This window comes from Hemiscyllium ocellatum, chromosome 18, assembly GCF_020745735.1.
Source record: "Hemiscyllium ocellatum isolate sHemOce1 chromosome 18, sHemOce1.pat.X.cur, whole genome shotgun sequence".
Lineage (NCBI taxonomy): Eukaryota > Metazoa > Chordata > Chondrichthyes > Orectolobiformes > Hemiscylliidae > Hemiscyllium > Hemiscyllium ocellatum.
The window spans coordinates 21830928-21845730 of record NC_083418.1 but is presented as its reverse complement, the minus strand read 5'-3'; the positions used below and the strand labels follow the sequence as shown (position 1 = coordinate 21845730).

At 43.7% G+C, this 14803-nt stretch overlaps 1 protein-coding gene across 1 annotated transcript in view; it reads left to right on the top strand.

Annotated features, from left to right (window-relative positions):
- Positions 1–7669, top strand: part of chrm4a (cholinergic receptor, muscarinic 4a) — a 93163-nt gene extending 85494 nt beyond the window's left edge. The window contains exons 2-3 of the mRNA XM_060838417.1: positions 3875–3956; positions 6198–7669. Coding sequence (XP_060694400.1) covers positions 3893–3956; positions 6198–7663 — 1530 coding nt within the window. The 5' untranslated portion in view covers positions 3875–3892 and the 3' untranslated portion in view covers positions 7664–7669. The remainder of the gene's footprint in view (positions 1–3874; positions 3957–6197) is intronic.
- Positions 7670–14803: the final 7134 nt, after the last annotated feature.

The following is a 14803-nucleotide window of genomic DNA, read 5'->3' as shown; positions in this document are numbered from 1 at the left end:
TGGTATTATCAATGGACTGTTAATCCAGAGAGCCAGGTAATTTTCTGGGGACCCAGGCTTGAATCCCACCATGTCAGATGGTAGAATTTGAATTCAATAAAAAAATCTGGAATTACAAGTCTCGTGATGAGCATGGATCCATTGTCAACTGGTGGAAAAACCCAGCTGGTTCACTTATGTGACAGGTCCTCATGGCTTATTCTGTGTTAAGCCATGAGCAGCATGAGTGATTTCATTAAAGACTATTGTCTTTTAGGGAAGGAAATCAGCTATCCTTACCAGGTCTGGTCCACATGTGACTCCAGACCCACAGCAATAAAGTTGGCTCTTAACTGCCCTCTAGGCAATTAGAGATAGACAATAAATGCTGGCCCTCCAGTGACGCCCTCATCCCATGAATGAATAAAGAAATACAATGGTTAAGTATTCACAGTATAACAGTCTTTAGACATTCTTTGCCGTCTTCATCCCTTCTGGGGTCAGGGTTGGTGCTGGCTTGACATGCGATGCCTGGATCCACATGAGCTTCCTTTTTATTTTCACCGCTGTGTGGATGTCACCAATAGCACTTGGAATGGCCCTTCCCACCTGGGTTCCAAACAGTTCTTTCGGCGGAATGATTTCATAAAAACACAGTCTCCTGGCTGGTATATGTGGCAGCTTTCCTTAGTGGCTTCCCTTTGAGCCTCAACTACCTGTGAATGGAAGGCTTTAAGGGACTTAGTTAAGGCCACACAAAGTTCAATGGGATTTCATCCACACTGTGGATGTCCATTTGTTTATGCACAAAGGTTGGGGCTGCAAAGCAGGCTTGACACAGGGAGTTTTCCCTGCATTAATTGTTTGACACACCGTACATCTAGCACTTATTCTCTTTCAGCTATGGGTGTGAAGCCTGGCACATGCCAGGATTGCTGTATAATACTATTCATCCCTCCTTTGCCCACATGTGTAAAGTGGTGACACAGGTGGGCAAGCTATGGTAACCAGACAGAGGGTGCAACCATGCGGCCGTAGTGGGAGACCCATAAGCTGTCTGTCCTTTGGAGACAACCTGCAGCCTGCCAGGACAATTTGTTCTGCAGAGTGCTGGATTCTGTTTGAGAGGTGAAAATGTCCGCAAGGGAAGGGGTGGAACCATCAGGAGTAGCGAGGGGAACACATTGTTGGACCACGGTCCCAGACTGTCCTGCGGCTGCAGCCTTGGCCCCAATACCAGCGTGAGAGTTTCCTAAGGATACATTATCAGAGGGATTAAAGTGAGTAGTCCTTTACCTGGGACTGTCACCCCCATAACTGCTGCTGCGACTGATGCAAAAGGAGAAAGGGATTGGAGACACTAAACAACACAACATTCTCCTGCGACTTGTTCAGACACTCTCGGGACCAAAGGACATGCTGGCTGCAACTATAACGAAGTCCCATTCTTCCTGTCCCCCTACCCTAACCTCATCACTATCTAGAGGCTTCTACGGAGTGGTCTAGCTCGATCAGTGAGAAGGATCCAATCAAGTCTTTCCTTATTTTTGTGCTGTTGGAGCTGTAATTACTGCTGGCAATATTACAGGTTACTCAAGATTCCATTCAGGCTCTTAGCTTCCCTTTGTATCAAGACCGCACAGAAGATTTGTTTCATACGTGGTTGCAAACCCATTTACAATAGTAATGACAAGGGTGGGCATCCCCGTGTATCCCTTATATACCCGAATATTGTTGAAAAACTAAGCGAGGTCCCTACACCTAATCCATCACACCCTCACCAGGTTTCAGCATAGTCCAATGAATTCTGCCTTAATCAGCATTTCTTGGATAGCTTCGCCCAATGTCTTTATCAGCATTCTACCTACTTCCACAACTTCTCTAGTTCTCCGTCTTTGTTCCTATTAGATTTGGTCAACTAAAAATGGTAACCTTACCACCAGATTCCCTTATTTTTCCTTTGTTTTCAGAATATTGAGTGGGCGGCACGGTGGCACAGTGGTTAGCACTGCTGCCTCACAGCGCCTGAGACCCGGGTTCAATTCCCGACTCAGGCGACTGACTGTGTGGAGTTTGCACGTTCTCCCCGTGTCTGCGTGGGTTTCCTCCGGGTGCTCCGGTTTCCTCCCACAGTCCAAAGATGTGCGGGTCAGGTGAATTGGCCATGCTAAATTGCCTGTAGTGTTAGGTAAGAGGTTAATGTAGGGGTATGGATGGGTTGCGCCTCGGCGGGTCGGTGTGGACTTGTTGGGCCGAAGGGCCTGTTTCCACACTGTAAGTAATCTAAATATTTGCCAATCATTCTATGTAATTGCAATTGAATGGGGGAAATGGCTTTTCAGTCTTCTGCGTCCATTTCACCCAAGTGTTGACAAAGTTTACGGAATCGGGCCTGTAATGGACATACATATAAGGCCCTTCTGAGGGGCTGCCTTATGAGAGATGTTGCTCAGCATTTTGTTGACAACTGACACATAATACACATAGACACAGGCACAACTACACTATCATACAAACTGAACGTCCTTTATTTCATACTTCACAGTCTACTGAATTGCCCAATATTGTAGACACGGTTTACCAAGTAGCCCAATCATACAACACTTTTTCTTCCCAGATCATTGTCAGCTGGTCTCCCTGACTCCCTTCACTTTTCCTGGAGGCAGGCTTGAAGACACTTTCTCTATTCTCAAAATATTCCAGTATCTGTAATCCCATCACTCCCGATTGGCCTACCTCATACTCAGGCATAGGTTTCTCACTGGTAAACAAACCCAAGGGATAAAGTCCCTACCTTATTTATATCATGGCTGGTTCATTTACTGATGAGGTGCGTTAAACAGACCCGTGCTTCAAGTCGGAGGGTTAGCTATCTCAGTGGAACCTCCAAGAATTGGTAAAATGACCAGCTGGATGATAGAACACTGAGCACAGCTTCCTTTATGGCTTGCATCAAGGACCGTCAGTCAGCAGGGTCTGTCTTTTGGCAGTTACAATCACACTTATATGTACAAATTGGTGCTCTTTCTATTGACCAATCACATCTCAATTTCAAGCCTTAGTAACATTTTTTCTCTTAACAGGTCTTAAGCTCTCGCTATTTTCTCACTTAACTGGAACCAGGCACAGTTGGCACTGATTTGTGTATGTGCTTAGCTATGCACTTTTCTGTTTCCCCTTTGATCTGTTGAAATTAGATTAGATTACTTACAGTGTGGAAACAGGCCCTTCGGCCCAACAAGTCCACACTGACCCGCCGAAGCGCAACCCACCCATACCCCTACATTTACCCCTTACCTAACACTACGGGCAATTTAGCATGGCCAATTCACCTGACCCGCACATCTTTGGACTGTGGGAGGAAACCGGAGCACCCGGAGGAAACCCACGCAGACACGGGGAGAACGTGCAAACTCCACACAGTCAGTCGCCTGAGGCGGGAATTGAACCCGGGTCTCAGGCGCTGTGAGGCAGCAGTGCTAACCACTGTGCCACCGTGCCGCCCACATCTCTTTATCAATTTTTATCCCAACTAGAACCTCAGCTAACTCTTCATTCAGAACAGCTTTGGCAGCACCATCCTCCTTGATAAAGGCAGAGTACTCATTTAGTCCCAGCAACACACTTCGCATCCACGCTTAAATCCCCTTCGTGGTTCCAAATCGATCTTGCTTTGCCATTTGCCATCTATTTTTGATAAAGGGAAATCCCAAGATACAATTAATGTTGGTTTTCAGTCTCTTTCCCCACTTTGTCTTTGCTGCCCTTGTTTCTGGTTTTGCCATCACACTCACCAGGTCCAAACCCAACCTATTTCTTAGTTGTGTTATTCATCTGATTTCTGCTATAGGTATATTTTTTTCCATTTCATCTCCCTCTCTATTTTGTTCTCCAGCAAGCTCTGGCTTTGCTTATGCCACATTTCCATCTTGGACTGCCACTGGGAGACTGCCTCTATGAAGCTGGATTTGTAATGGGTGAGTCATGCCAAATGGGATCAAATTAACTTGTTTGAGGAAGTAGCTAAATAGCAAGCTGAGGAATGTCACTGGGTACTGTTTAGATGGACCTTCAGATGATGTTTGCTAAACTTACATCCTGCAAGCTAAAGTAAAAACTAATCAAGTTAACGGGAAATTATTGGTCTGTACAGGATATTGGTTAGGTGGTGGAAAAGAGAGGGTAGGGTCAATGACTATATTCAAAATCTGAATGGGAATGATGTCCCACTGGATTTTTACTGGGAGCTTAACTATTCATCATGGTTATTAATGACTTTGAAATGACAGGAGTCATATATCAAAGTTTGCCAATGACATAGAGATTTGTGGTATATTAAATCATGTAGACAGCAGAATAACATTACAAAGAGAAATTGATAGATTAAGAGGATGGGCAAAGTTGTGACAGACAGATTTCAACAGATTAAAATGTGAGATTATCTCTTAAGGTCTAAAACAGGATTCCTAAATGTATTTTCTAATTGCTGAAAAGCTAGAAACAGTCACGCTTCCACAAGATTGAGGGGTTCATGTACGCAGATTAGAAAAATGGAATCACGTTGAGGTTGTACAGAAGTTTTGGTTAGTCCTCCTCTGGAGTACTGTGTGCAGTTCTGGTTGCCCTGACATAGGAAGGATATTATTAAACTGGAGAGAGTTCAGAAAGGATTTACCAGGATGTTGCTGGGAATGGAGGGTTTGAGTTATATAAATAGACTGGAAAGACTATTGGAGCTTAGGAGGTTGAGGGGTGACCTTATTGAGGTTTATAAAATCATGAGGGGCACAGAGAAGCTGGGGGAGTTCAAAACTAGAGGGCATATTTTTAAGGTGAGAGGAGAAAAATTTAAAAAGGATATGAGAGGCATTTTGTTTTTACACAGAGCGTGATTTGTGTATGGAATGAACTGACAAGAGAAAGTGATGGATGCAGGTACAGTTACAATGGCTAAAAGACATTTGGATAAGTTCATGAATAGGAAAGGTTTGGAGGGATATGGGCCAAGTGCAGGTAAGTGAGACTAATTTAGCTTGGAAATATGGTGTTGACTATTGGACCGAAGGGTCTGTTTCCATGCTGTCTGACTCTATGACTCCATAACTGTACAGAAGTAATCGAAACGGCAAATGGAATGTTAGTTTTTACAACAGCTGGTTAGAATAAAAAGAGAGGAAGTTTGCTACAGCTATCCAGAACCATGGCTAGATTAGACGCAGTGTACAGTGCACAGTCTGCATATTAACAGTAGAAAGTAAATAGAAATCGTAGTAGCTGCCATCGACTCAGAGGACCAGAGTGCTACTCCTTCTTGAGAGACAGATGACTGATGGTGGTGGCAGTTTAACCTGAGGACCACCGCACCTCGGGTGACCACCAAGATTGAGAAGGCCAGACCTCTACAGTGGTGTTAGCCAGAAGTGCAAATTAAACCTGAATTGTTGACATTACACTGCATTGTAAACAAGCTGTCCAGCCAACTGAGCTAACCAACCCCAAGCAGAAACAGTAATCGCGAAATGAGTGCAGCAGGAATTGACCAGAATGTTTCTGATAATGGTTAAATTAAAAGACCACAGACCACGTATACAAGTGGTATAGAAGTTTAAGAAACAAGGTAATAGATGTTGTTAAAGGTACTTGACAGGTTAAACAGAAAGAAGCTTTTCTGCTGCTAAGCTCTGGATACAAAAAATTCGGAGCCAGACTATTCAGGAGTGAAGCTAGGAAATGCTTCTTCACATAAAGGTGATAAAATTGTGGAAGCATCTCCCAGCAAAAGCAGCAGATGCTAACTCAAATCATAGTTTCAATTCTGAAATTGATAGACTTTTAATGACATAGGGTATTAAAGATTATAGAGCCATGGTGTATGGATAGAGTAAAGATTCAGAAAAGTAAGGATTCCATTGAAGGACAGAACAGGCTCAAAAGGTTAAATAACTTATCCCTGTTCCTATATGCTTCATGAAACCTCTTCCTTTAACATTTATTATGGATCAGAGTACAAAGTGAGAACATCCACAGCACATATTTACAATGTTAATTGATATTTTGCAGTGACATTTGATTTTTACACACAACTGTAGCGCCCTTAAGAAAAGGGAAGAATGGATGAGAAACTGGAAGACCTAGCAGTAGAGAAACCACTCTCAGGTTAAACAGGGAAAAGAAGTAGGCATTCGCCATTCTCATGATGCTTTTGTTGTGTGTTTCAGGTTCTATGTATAACACGTTTGTACAAACCTTTCTGCTGAAAATGGAGAATGTAACATTTGAGAAAGCTGGAGCCAACAATTCAAACTTAACTGTTGAAGTGACAACGACCAGCCCTTACAAGACTGTTGAGATTGTCTTCATTGCTGTTGTCACTGGATCCCTGAGCTTGGTCACAGTGGTGGGGAACATATTGGTCATGCTATCCATCAAAGTTAATCGCCAATTACAGACTGTTAACAACTACTTCCTATTCAGCTTGGCATGTGCCGATCTGATCATTGGAGTCTTTTCCATGAACTTGTATACTGTCTACATTATTAAAGGCTACTGGCCTCTGGGAGCTGTTGTCTGTGACTTGTGGCTAGCTTTGGACTACGTTGTGAGCAATGCTTCTGTAATGAACCTTCTGATTATCAGTTTTGATCGATACTTCTGTGTTACAAAGCCACTGACCTATCCTGCTCGAAGGACCACCAAATTGGCTGGGCTGATGATTGCAGCAGCTTGGATACTCTCCTTCATCTTGTGGGCTCCAGCCATCCTTTTCTGGCAATTCATTGTTGGTGAGCGTAAGGTGAAAAAAGGACAATGCTACATTCAATTTTTCTCCAACCCTGTTGTGACCTTTGGCACAGCCATTGCAGCGTTCTACCTTCCAGTTGTCATCATGACTGTTTTGTACATCCAAGTCTCCTTTGCCAGCAGGAGTAGAATGAAAAGTCATAGAACAGACAGTCAGAAGGAGAATACTTCTCGATCTTCCAATTTCTTCAAGAGTCACTTCAGCAAACAACAGAATAACAATTCTCCCAAGCCAGCAACAGACTCCTCCAGTGACACTGTGAGGAATGGAAAGGTAGAGGAAAAGCCCTCCACAAAACAGGTGTCTCTGAGCCATCGTGAGGAGAAGGAGACCTCCAATGAGTCCAGTTCAGCCAGCACTGTCCTACCCAACCTCAAAGAGAAAGGCACCAGTGACGTCATACAGCATGCACAAGTCCCAAAGCTGTCCAAAATGCAGAGCTCCAAATGGTCAAGGATCAAGATCGTCACCAGACAGACTGGCAATGAATGTGTCACTGCCATCGAGATCATGCCTGGAAATGCAACCAACAACACAGCTGCCAACAAGCCCGGCATTGTCGCCAGGAAATTCGCTAACATTGCAAGGAGCCAAGTGCGAAAGAGACGCCAGGTGGCCGCCAGGGAGAAAAAGGTTACGCGGACAATCTTTGCAATCCTCCTGGCGTTTATATTCACCTGGACTCCTTACAATGTCATGGTTCTCATCAGCACCTTCTGTGATGACTGTGTCCCTGAGACTGTTTGGGTCATTGGGTACTGGCTGTGCTACATCAACAGCACCGTCAACCCAGCATGTTATGCCCTCTGCAACATTACCTTTAAGAAAACTTTCAAACACTTGCTATTGTGCAAATACAAGAACATTGGCAATGCAAGATAAAGTGAATGCCAGAATCTGGTCTGCAATGTGTGTCGCTGCAGACTTAAAGATGTAAATCTTCTAAAGTGGTATTTCTGGAGATACCAGACTTACACTGTGCTTGTATTTTCAGTATAAAATTCTGTTTCCCTTCCTGAAGTAAAGCATGTACATACCATATAAGCAAAGAGACGACAGTGTGAAAAAAAGTCATAACACATCTTAATATTGTGCAGGTGCTAGTGGTAGACCAAGTCAGAAATGTGCTTTTCCTTGTATCCAGCTTCAGCTCAGCAACTCCAATTGTGTCAGGATACAGAAACTTGATATGTTGAGAGATTTACTAAACTACTGTTATAAAACTTTAAATAAAAGTATAAGATATCTAGACAGCTGTGACATGACCGAGTGAATGCTGTGAATGGCATTTAATGGTTGATATCAAAATTCCCAGGAATGGTTTTTTGACATCACCTACACCCTCACATTAAGTTACAGCCTTTCCCTCACCCTTAGTCATTTAAACAGTGTAAAGTGATCTTGGCAAAGTGAACAAGCCCATATGAAAGCTTATGTGTACCGACAGGGGCTGGTGAGTAGATACAATGAGGTTATCACTGCCAAATGTTACAGAAAGGTAGAATATCTGTACGATATAGCCTTTATTTATAATGGAATTATTTAAAAATAAAGCAGATATGGTCAGGGCATATAATAAAATGAACTTCTTGTAATCTTTCCAAAAATGCTACAGCTGGTGTAACTTTTACCCTTTAATATTATTTACAATATAAACATTTAAAACATTCACACGTGCTGGAGTGTGTTTTGTGACTGACTGATGATCCAGTTTGTTCACTCTCTCTATTCCCAGTTTCCTTACTAGAATCAGACCATTAACATCCAGAAGGTGGACAGTATTTGGGAGAAGTTAGCCTCCTATCACAAGGTGTTCCTTCAAGAATAGCAGATTCGGATGGATTGGGTAGCAGGCATTGTAATCCTAGACTTCAGAGATCTGGATCCTTCACAGTTGGTGACACCGACTGATGCAAATGAATAATTTCAGGGAAAGGTTGGAGAGGAATAGGTTGTCAAGATAAAGAACAAATATTTGAGTGCAAACTAGGAGGTTGATATTTAAGGTGGTAGAGTCCCAAATGCCAATGCGGCTCAGCGAGATAAAGAGAAATGGATTGCTCTGAATGGGGTAACCTCAGGGCAGCCCAAATCCAGATGAAACAAGCAGCAGGTAATGGCCGGTTATTCAGAGGAGAGTTAGAATCAGTGAGAGGTGATAAACAGATGGACAAGAGGAGCAAATGAAGGTGATGCTGTACAGATGAGGAGAATGAGGGATTAGAAACTCATCTCTGGCCAAAGTCAAATTCCAAGGTTGGCAGACGGCAGCCTCAGTGTGAAATAAGAGATGGGGAGGTGTGTAAAAATGTTGGTAAGAATATGGTGTTTGTGGCAAGTGTCTAAAGGCAATGGTTTTGGTCTTACCAATAATTAAGTGAGCTCATCTGAGATTGTAGGTTGAACAAATGGATTACGCAGCTTCAGAGGTAGTGACCATTGTAGACAGGCATTTTAAACATAATGGGGAAACTGACCTAATGTCTACAGATGATATCATCAAAGAACACAGGTCAATGAAGAAGAGGGAGGACTCATGAGTAGATCACCGGGGGGACTCTGGCATTAACTGCACAGTGGCAGGAAGTGATGGCATTGCTGGAGATGCTCTGTTTGTGACTGGATGGATCAGACTGGAAAAAAGTGAGCTGAACAATGAAAGGGGATGGTTTGGTGCAAGAGTCACAAGGAAGTCTTAAAATGTCAACACTTTAGTAGAAGTGGGGTCAAAGAAGAGACGTGGACAAGATGAGTTTAGATGGAATGGGAAATCTGGTAGAGAAACTCCAAATGGTGTCATTTCAGGTAAGGTTAGGGATGCCATGGTGGCTCAGTGGTGAGCACTGCTGCCTCACAGTGCCAGGGATTGGGTTCGATTCCAGCCTCAGGCAACTGTCCTTGTGGAGTTTGCACATTTTTCCTGCGATTGCGTGGGTTTTCTCCAGGTGCTCCGGTTTCCTCCCACAGTCCAAAGATCTGCAGGTTAGGTGGAGTGGTCATGTTAATTGCCCATAATATTAGGTGCATTAGTCAGGGGAAATGTAGAGGAAATAAGGGAATGGTTAGGGTGGGCTACTCTTCGGATGGTCAGTGTGGACTTGCTGGGCTGAAGGGCCTGTTTTCACACTGTAGGAATTCTAAGTATTTAAGGTTGAAGTCGGGGGGATTGTTAGACAGGTTTAGGGGGTGATTTGAATGAAGTGGGATAGATGCCAGCAAAGATAGTCGGAGAAATAACCTCCATTCTAGTTGCAAACAAAACAGTGAGCTCTTCATATTTGTTGGAGGCAATCGCTCGAGAAGATGAAGGAAGTAGGGTTTAAGAACACTGCAGATAGTGAAATAAATAAACCAGGGTTACCTTTGTGCTTCTGAATGAACCAGTCAATATTTCTAGTGGGGGAGTCCAGATGCTTCAGCGACTTTAAGGAAAATGGATTAACCATTTCAATAAGTGGTTAATCAGAGGAGTAATGAGGTCTAACAGTGCTTGATGTAATTCAGATAAGTCAATGACTGCTTAACTCAGATGTGAACTAAATCCATCAGTATCGTCCAAAGCAATTGTCCCAGTTGGTAGAAAGTTCCATATTCTCAGCATTTTTTGGTGAAGAGTTTTCTCCTGAATTCTGGGATTAGTGACTAGGTTACATCGATGGGCCTTAATTTGTTGTTGCACCTTAGCAAATAGAAACATCAGACTGAATCTTTCATGTTTGTGGCTGAATCCTAGTAGTATTGAGTTTTTTTGGGATGGTTTGTCAGGCCGAGAGAGCTCACTTACCTCCCTTACCCCTATGGTGTTTCTTGTGTCTGATTTCCAGCCCGTCTTTCCTCCCATCCTGCCTGGAACAACTTGTCACCCAAGCCCACTATGGAACCAGATGAGCCCTGTTAGTCTGGAGATGTCCCTCCAACTGCTGACACTTGCACCAGGCATGGCTGACAGAGGGGAAATCTCTTTGCGAGCAGGGACCTGGATTTCCTGCTGAATGGGGTACTGCTAATGCAGGACCTCCTCCTCCACCCCCTCCCAGGGTCTTAGCAGAGGGATCCACTGCACTAGATCATGCCAGCTTGTTCCATTCGCATTAAAGTTGCCATTTGCATGAAAGCAACCTCAACCCTCTGAAGGTGGTCGGTGTCTTTCTCCTTTCTGCCAGGGTAAATGCCATCACCTTCTCGCCAATACCTCCTACTCTCTCTGCTACTTCACCCACCTCCCACCAAGGCAGGTGCTTATCCACTCTAATTGTTCCTTGCAATATCTCCCCACACTCACTGACATCCAACCAATCCCCAATGTCACTGACCCTTCATTCCCAATTGTAATAGCTGTGGGACCTTCAGCTCCTTTAGTACCATGAGGAAAGCAGCCCCCTGGTAGTCAAGAGGGGTAGTGCGCTGCCTGTCATTTGACTTCTCACCCCTTATGTGGAGAGGACCCTGAATCTAAGGGCAAAGCAAAATAGCATTAGTGGCTGATGGGCAAGGCCCAAAAAGGCAAGGTGATACAGGTAAGCTTTCAGGTAAATATTGAGTGCAATGAGAGCCAGCAAACAGCATGGAGACACAAACAGAAATTGATGGAGAAACTCAACAGGTCTGGTAACGTCTTGCAAAGAGGAAAAACAGAGTTAACACTTTGAGTCTGGTGACCCTTCATTGTAACTCAAGAGCATGGAGATGCAGTCTGGTCCAGTACATGACCTAGGTGCATGTTCTGAAGTGCACCAGCGCTACAGCAACCGTTGCAAGTGCAGCCTGAGGTGCAGCATTGCAGTGTTGGGAGGGTCACCTGGGGACCCAGCAACCTTTAGGACCCAAATTGAGGTCGATAATCTAAGGGCTGAACACCTCCTTTCATGTCCTTTATCCACCTTCGCACCTTGTCATGATGTGGCTACTGTGTTGTCATGATTGGATGACAATCTCAATGTAAATGGAGATGTGCCATGAGGGACATTGGGTACAGGGTGTTTGTACCTGGTGTCCAGGGTGAGATCAGTTTGGTGCTTGGTTTGCAACATATATATCATTCAGAGCAAGCAGTGAACTGAATATGCCAGGTTCTTGCTGTTCCATTGTCAAATTTTCCTGACATCAAGCCTTTTTGATGAGTTTGGGAAGATGGGAGGATGAATATTAATCGGGGAGATTTTGCAGTTAAGAAGAATTTAACAACCAACAATCACTGTCAATTTTCGATTTTCTTGTTCCTCGGATGCTGCCTGACCTGCTGTGCTTTTCCACTACCACTCTGATCTAATTGCTGTCAGTTGACAACTCCCCACTGCCTAGTGAGAATCTCTCACCACTTATGAAAATCACTAAAGATGGGGCGAGTTGCTGCCAGTGTCAAGATGAGTGACACTGCACTTGTCATCTGATTCTGCTACACATCTTGCCAGATCATTCAAACCCCACAACACTCAGCCCATCTTCTCCAAGATTCTCCTACCAAACACCTTCACATTGTTAAACAACTCTGACAGGTCACCTCAGTTATATTTGTGTGTGCTTTCGTTTTGATACCAAACGACCCAATCTCAGGTTGGAGGGAATTGCAGTGAGGACAAGGGTGAACAATCAAGAGAAGGGGGAAATTCTAAATTGCAATGAGTGCAAACCATTGGCAGATTGGGAATAAGAAGCATAATAATATCAAGAACATATGAAGCATGGATAATAGGTGAAATTGTGAGCTCCTTTCCTCGTATTTTTAATGAAAAGACAACTTGATATTCCCAAGTTATGTGCATCATAGGCTAACTTAAAGTGTGCCCCATTGATGTCTCTTCAATTAATCTGGAAAAGATTCCCACTGCACCAATATGACATTTGCATTTTCCATGCCAGCCAATAGACCAGCAGGTTGCTTGCTCACTCAGTAACAAATTATGGATAGTTATATGCAACTCCCAATAAGGGATTTCTACAAAGTGTCAGAAGCTGGTTTTCCATAAACAAAATGAGAACTGCTTTGAGTCCACCTGGGGATCCTGCAGCCTTGAGGACTCAATATTGTGATCAATAATCTAAGGGCTGAACACCTCCTTCCAGGCCAGACCAAGTAAGGATGGCAGATTGCTCTCCCTTGAAGGACATTATTGCGTCAAGAGAGCTTTTACAAGAGACTGGAATTGAACCCATGACCCTGGTGCTGTGAGGCAGCAATGCTAACCACTGAGCCACCATGCCACCCTTGTTGCCCTTTCAGCAATGCGTTGCAAATCCTAAATGCTTATTAAGTTTTTATTCTTTGTTCTTTCTGTCTGTTTGAGACAGGAGATTCTATTTCCATGTTCTCTGATTATGTACATTCTATGATTCTAATTCACTCGGATTACCCAGGAATCAATCCAAACCAACTACTCCACTGTCCTCACTGTTGCATTTCTTACTGTCCTCTAACTCACATGGAGCAATGTCATTGGTGATCTGGTAGAGTCACATCAAGGCTTGAGCAACAAAAGAGGTTTGATTTTCCTGTGCAGTTGTGATGGGATCTCTCAATCTCAAAGGTGCTGAGGAGACTCTTGAAGAACTCTGCAATGTTCCAACATCTGTCCCTTTGCACATACAGTCATAGATGCATAGAGATGTACAGCACGGTCCAACTCGTCCACACTGACTCAGATATCCTAACCTAATCTAGTCCCATTTAGAACATAGAACAATGTTGTGGCCATTTCAGAGACAAGGATAGAGCAGGGTCAGAAATGGATGTTGCAGGTTCCAAGGTTTAGACCTTTCATAAAGGTTAGGGAATGTAATAAAAGAGGGGGAGGTGTGGCTTTGTGAGTCAAGGACAGTATAATGGTGACTGAAAGAACTTTTGACGAGGACTTGTCTACTGAGGTGGCATCGGCTGAGGTTAGAAATAGGAGAGGAGAGATCACACTGCTGGGAGTTTTTAATAGGCCTCCACAAAGTTCCAGGGAGGTGGAGGAGAGGATTAGCAAAACGATTCTGGCTAGAAGAGAAAGGAACAGGGTGGTCATTGTAGGGGACTTTAACTTCCCCAACATTGACTGGAAATGCTATAACTCTAGTACATCGGGATGGATCAGCTTTTGCCCAATGTGTGCTGGAGGGTTTTCTGACTCAGTAAATTGAAGGGCCAACAAGAGGGGAGGCTACACGGGATCTGGTGCTTGGTAATGAACCATGCCAGATGTTTGATTTAGTGGTAGGTGAGCACTTTGGAAAGAGTGACCATAATTCAGTTATGTTTAGTTCAGTGATGGAAAGGGATAGGTACATACCACAGGACAAGATGGGAAAAAGGGAATTATAATGCGATTAGGCAAGACTTAGGAGGCATAGTATGGGGTAGCATAGTGCAAGGGATGGGGACAATCAAAATGTGGAGCTGGTTTAAGGAACAGATATTGCGTGTCCTTGATAAATGTGTCCCTGTCAGGGAGGGAGGAAGTGATGAAGTAAGGGAACCATGATTTACTAAAGAAATTGTATCTCTTGTTAAGTGGAAGAGGGAGGCTTATATGACGTTGAGGTGAGATGGTTCAGATGATGTGAGGGAGAATTACAGATTAGCTAGAAAGGATTTAAAGAGAGAGTTAAGAAGAGCAAGGAGGGGACATGAGCAGTTTTTTACCAGGTAGAATAAAGGAGAACCCTAAAGCTTTCGATAGGTATGTGAGGAATAAAATGATATCTAGGGTAGGAATAGTGTCAGTCAAAGACAGAAGTGAGAAGTTGTGTGTGGACCCTGTGGAGATGAGGGGTGCTAAACGGATGTTTCGCAGCTGTTTTCACACAGGAAAAGGAGACTATTGTAGAGGAGAAGACTGAAATGCGGGCTATTAGATTAGTAAGGATTGAGGTTAGTTATTAGATTAGTAAGGAGGAGGCATTATCAAGTCTAGAAGGTGTAACAGTAAATAGGTTCCCTGGGCCGGATGGGATTTATCCAAGGATTCTCTGGGAAACTAAGGAGGAGATGGCAGAGCCTGTGGCCTAGATCTTTGAGTTGACATTGTCTAAGGTTTAGTGCCA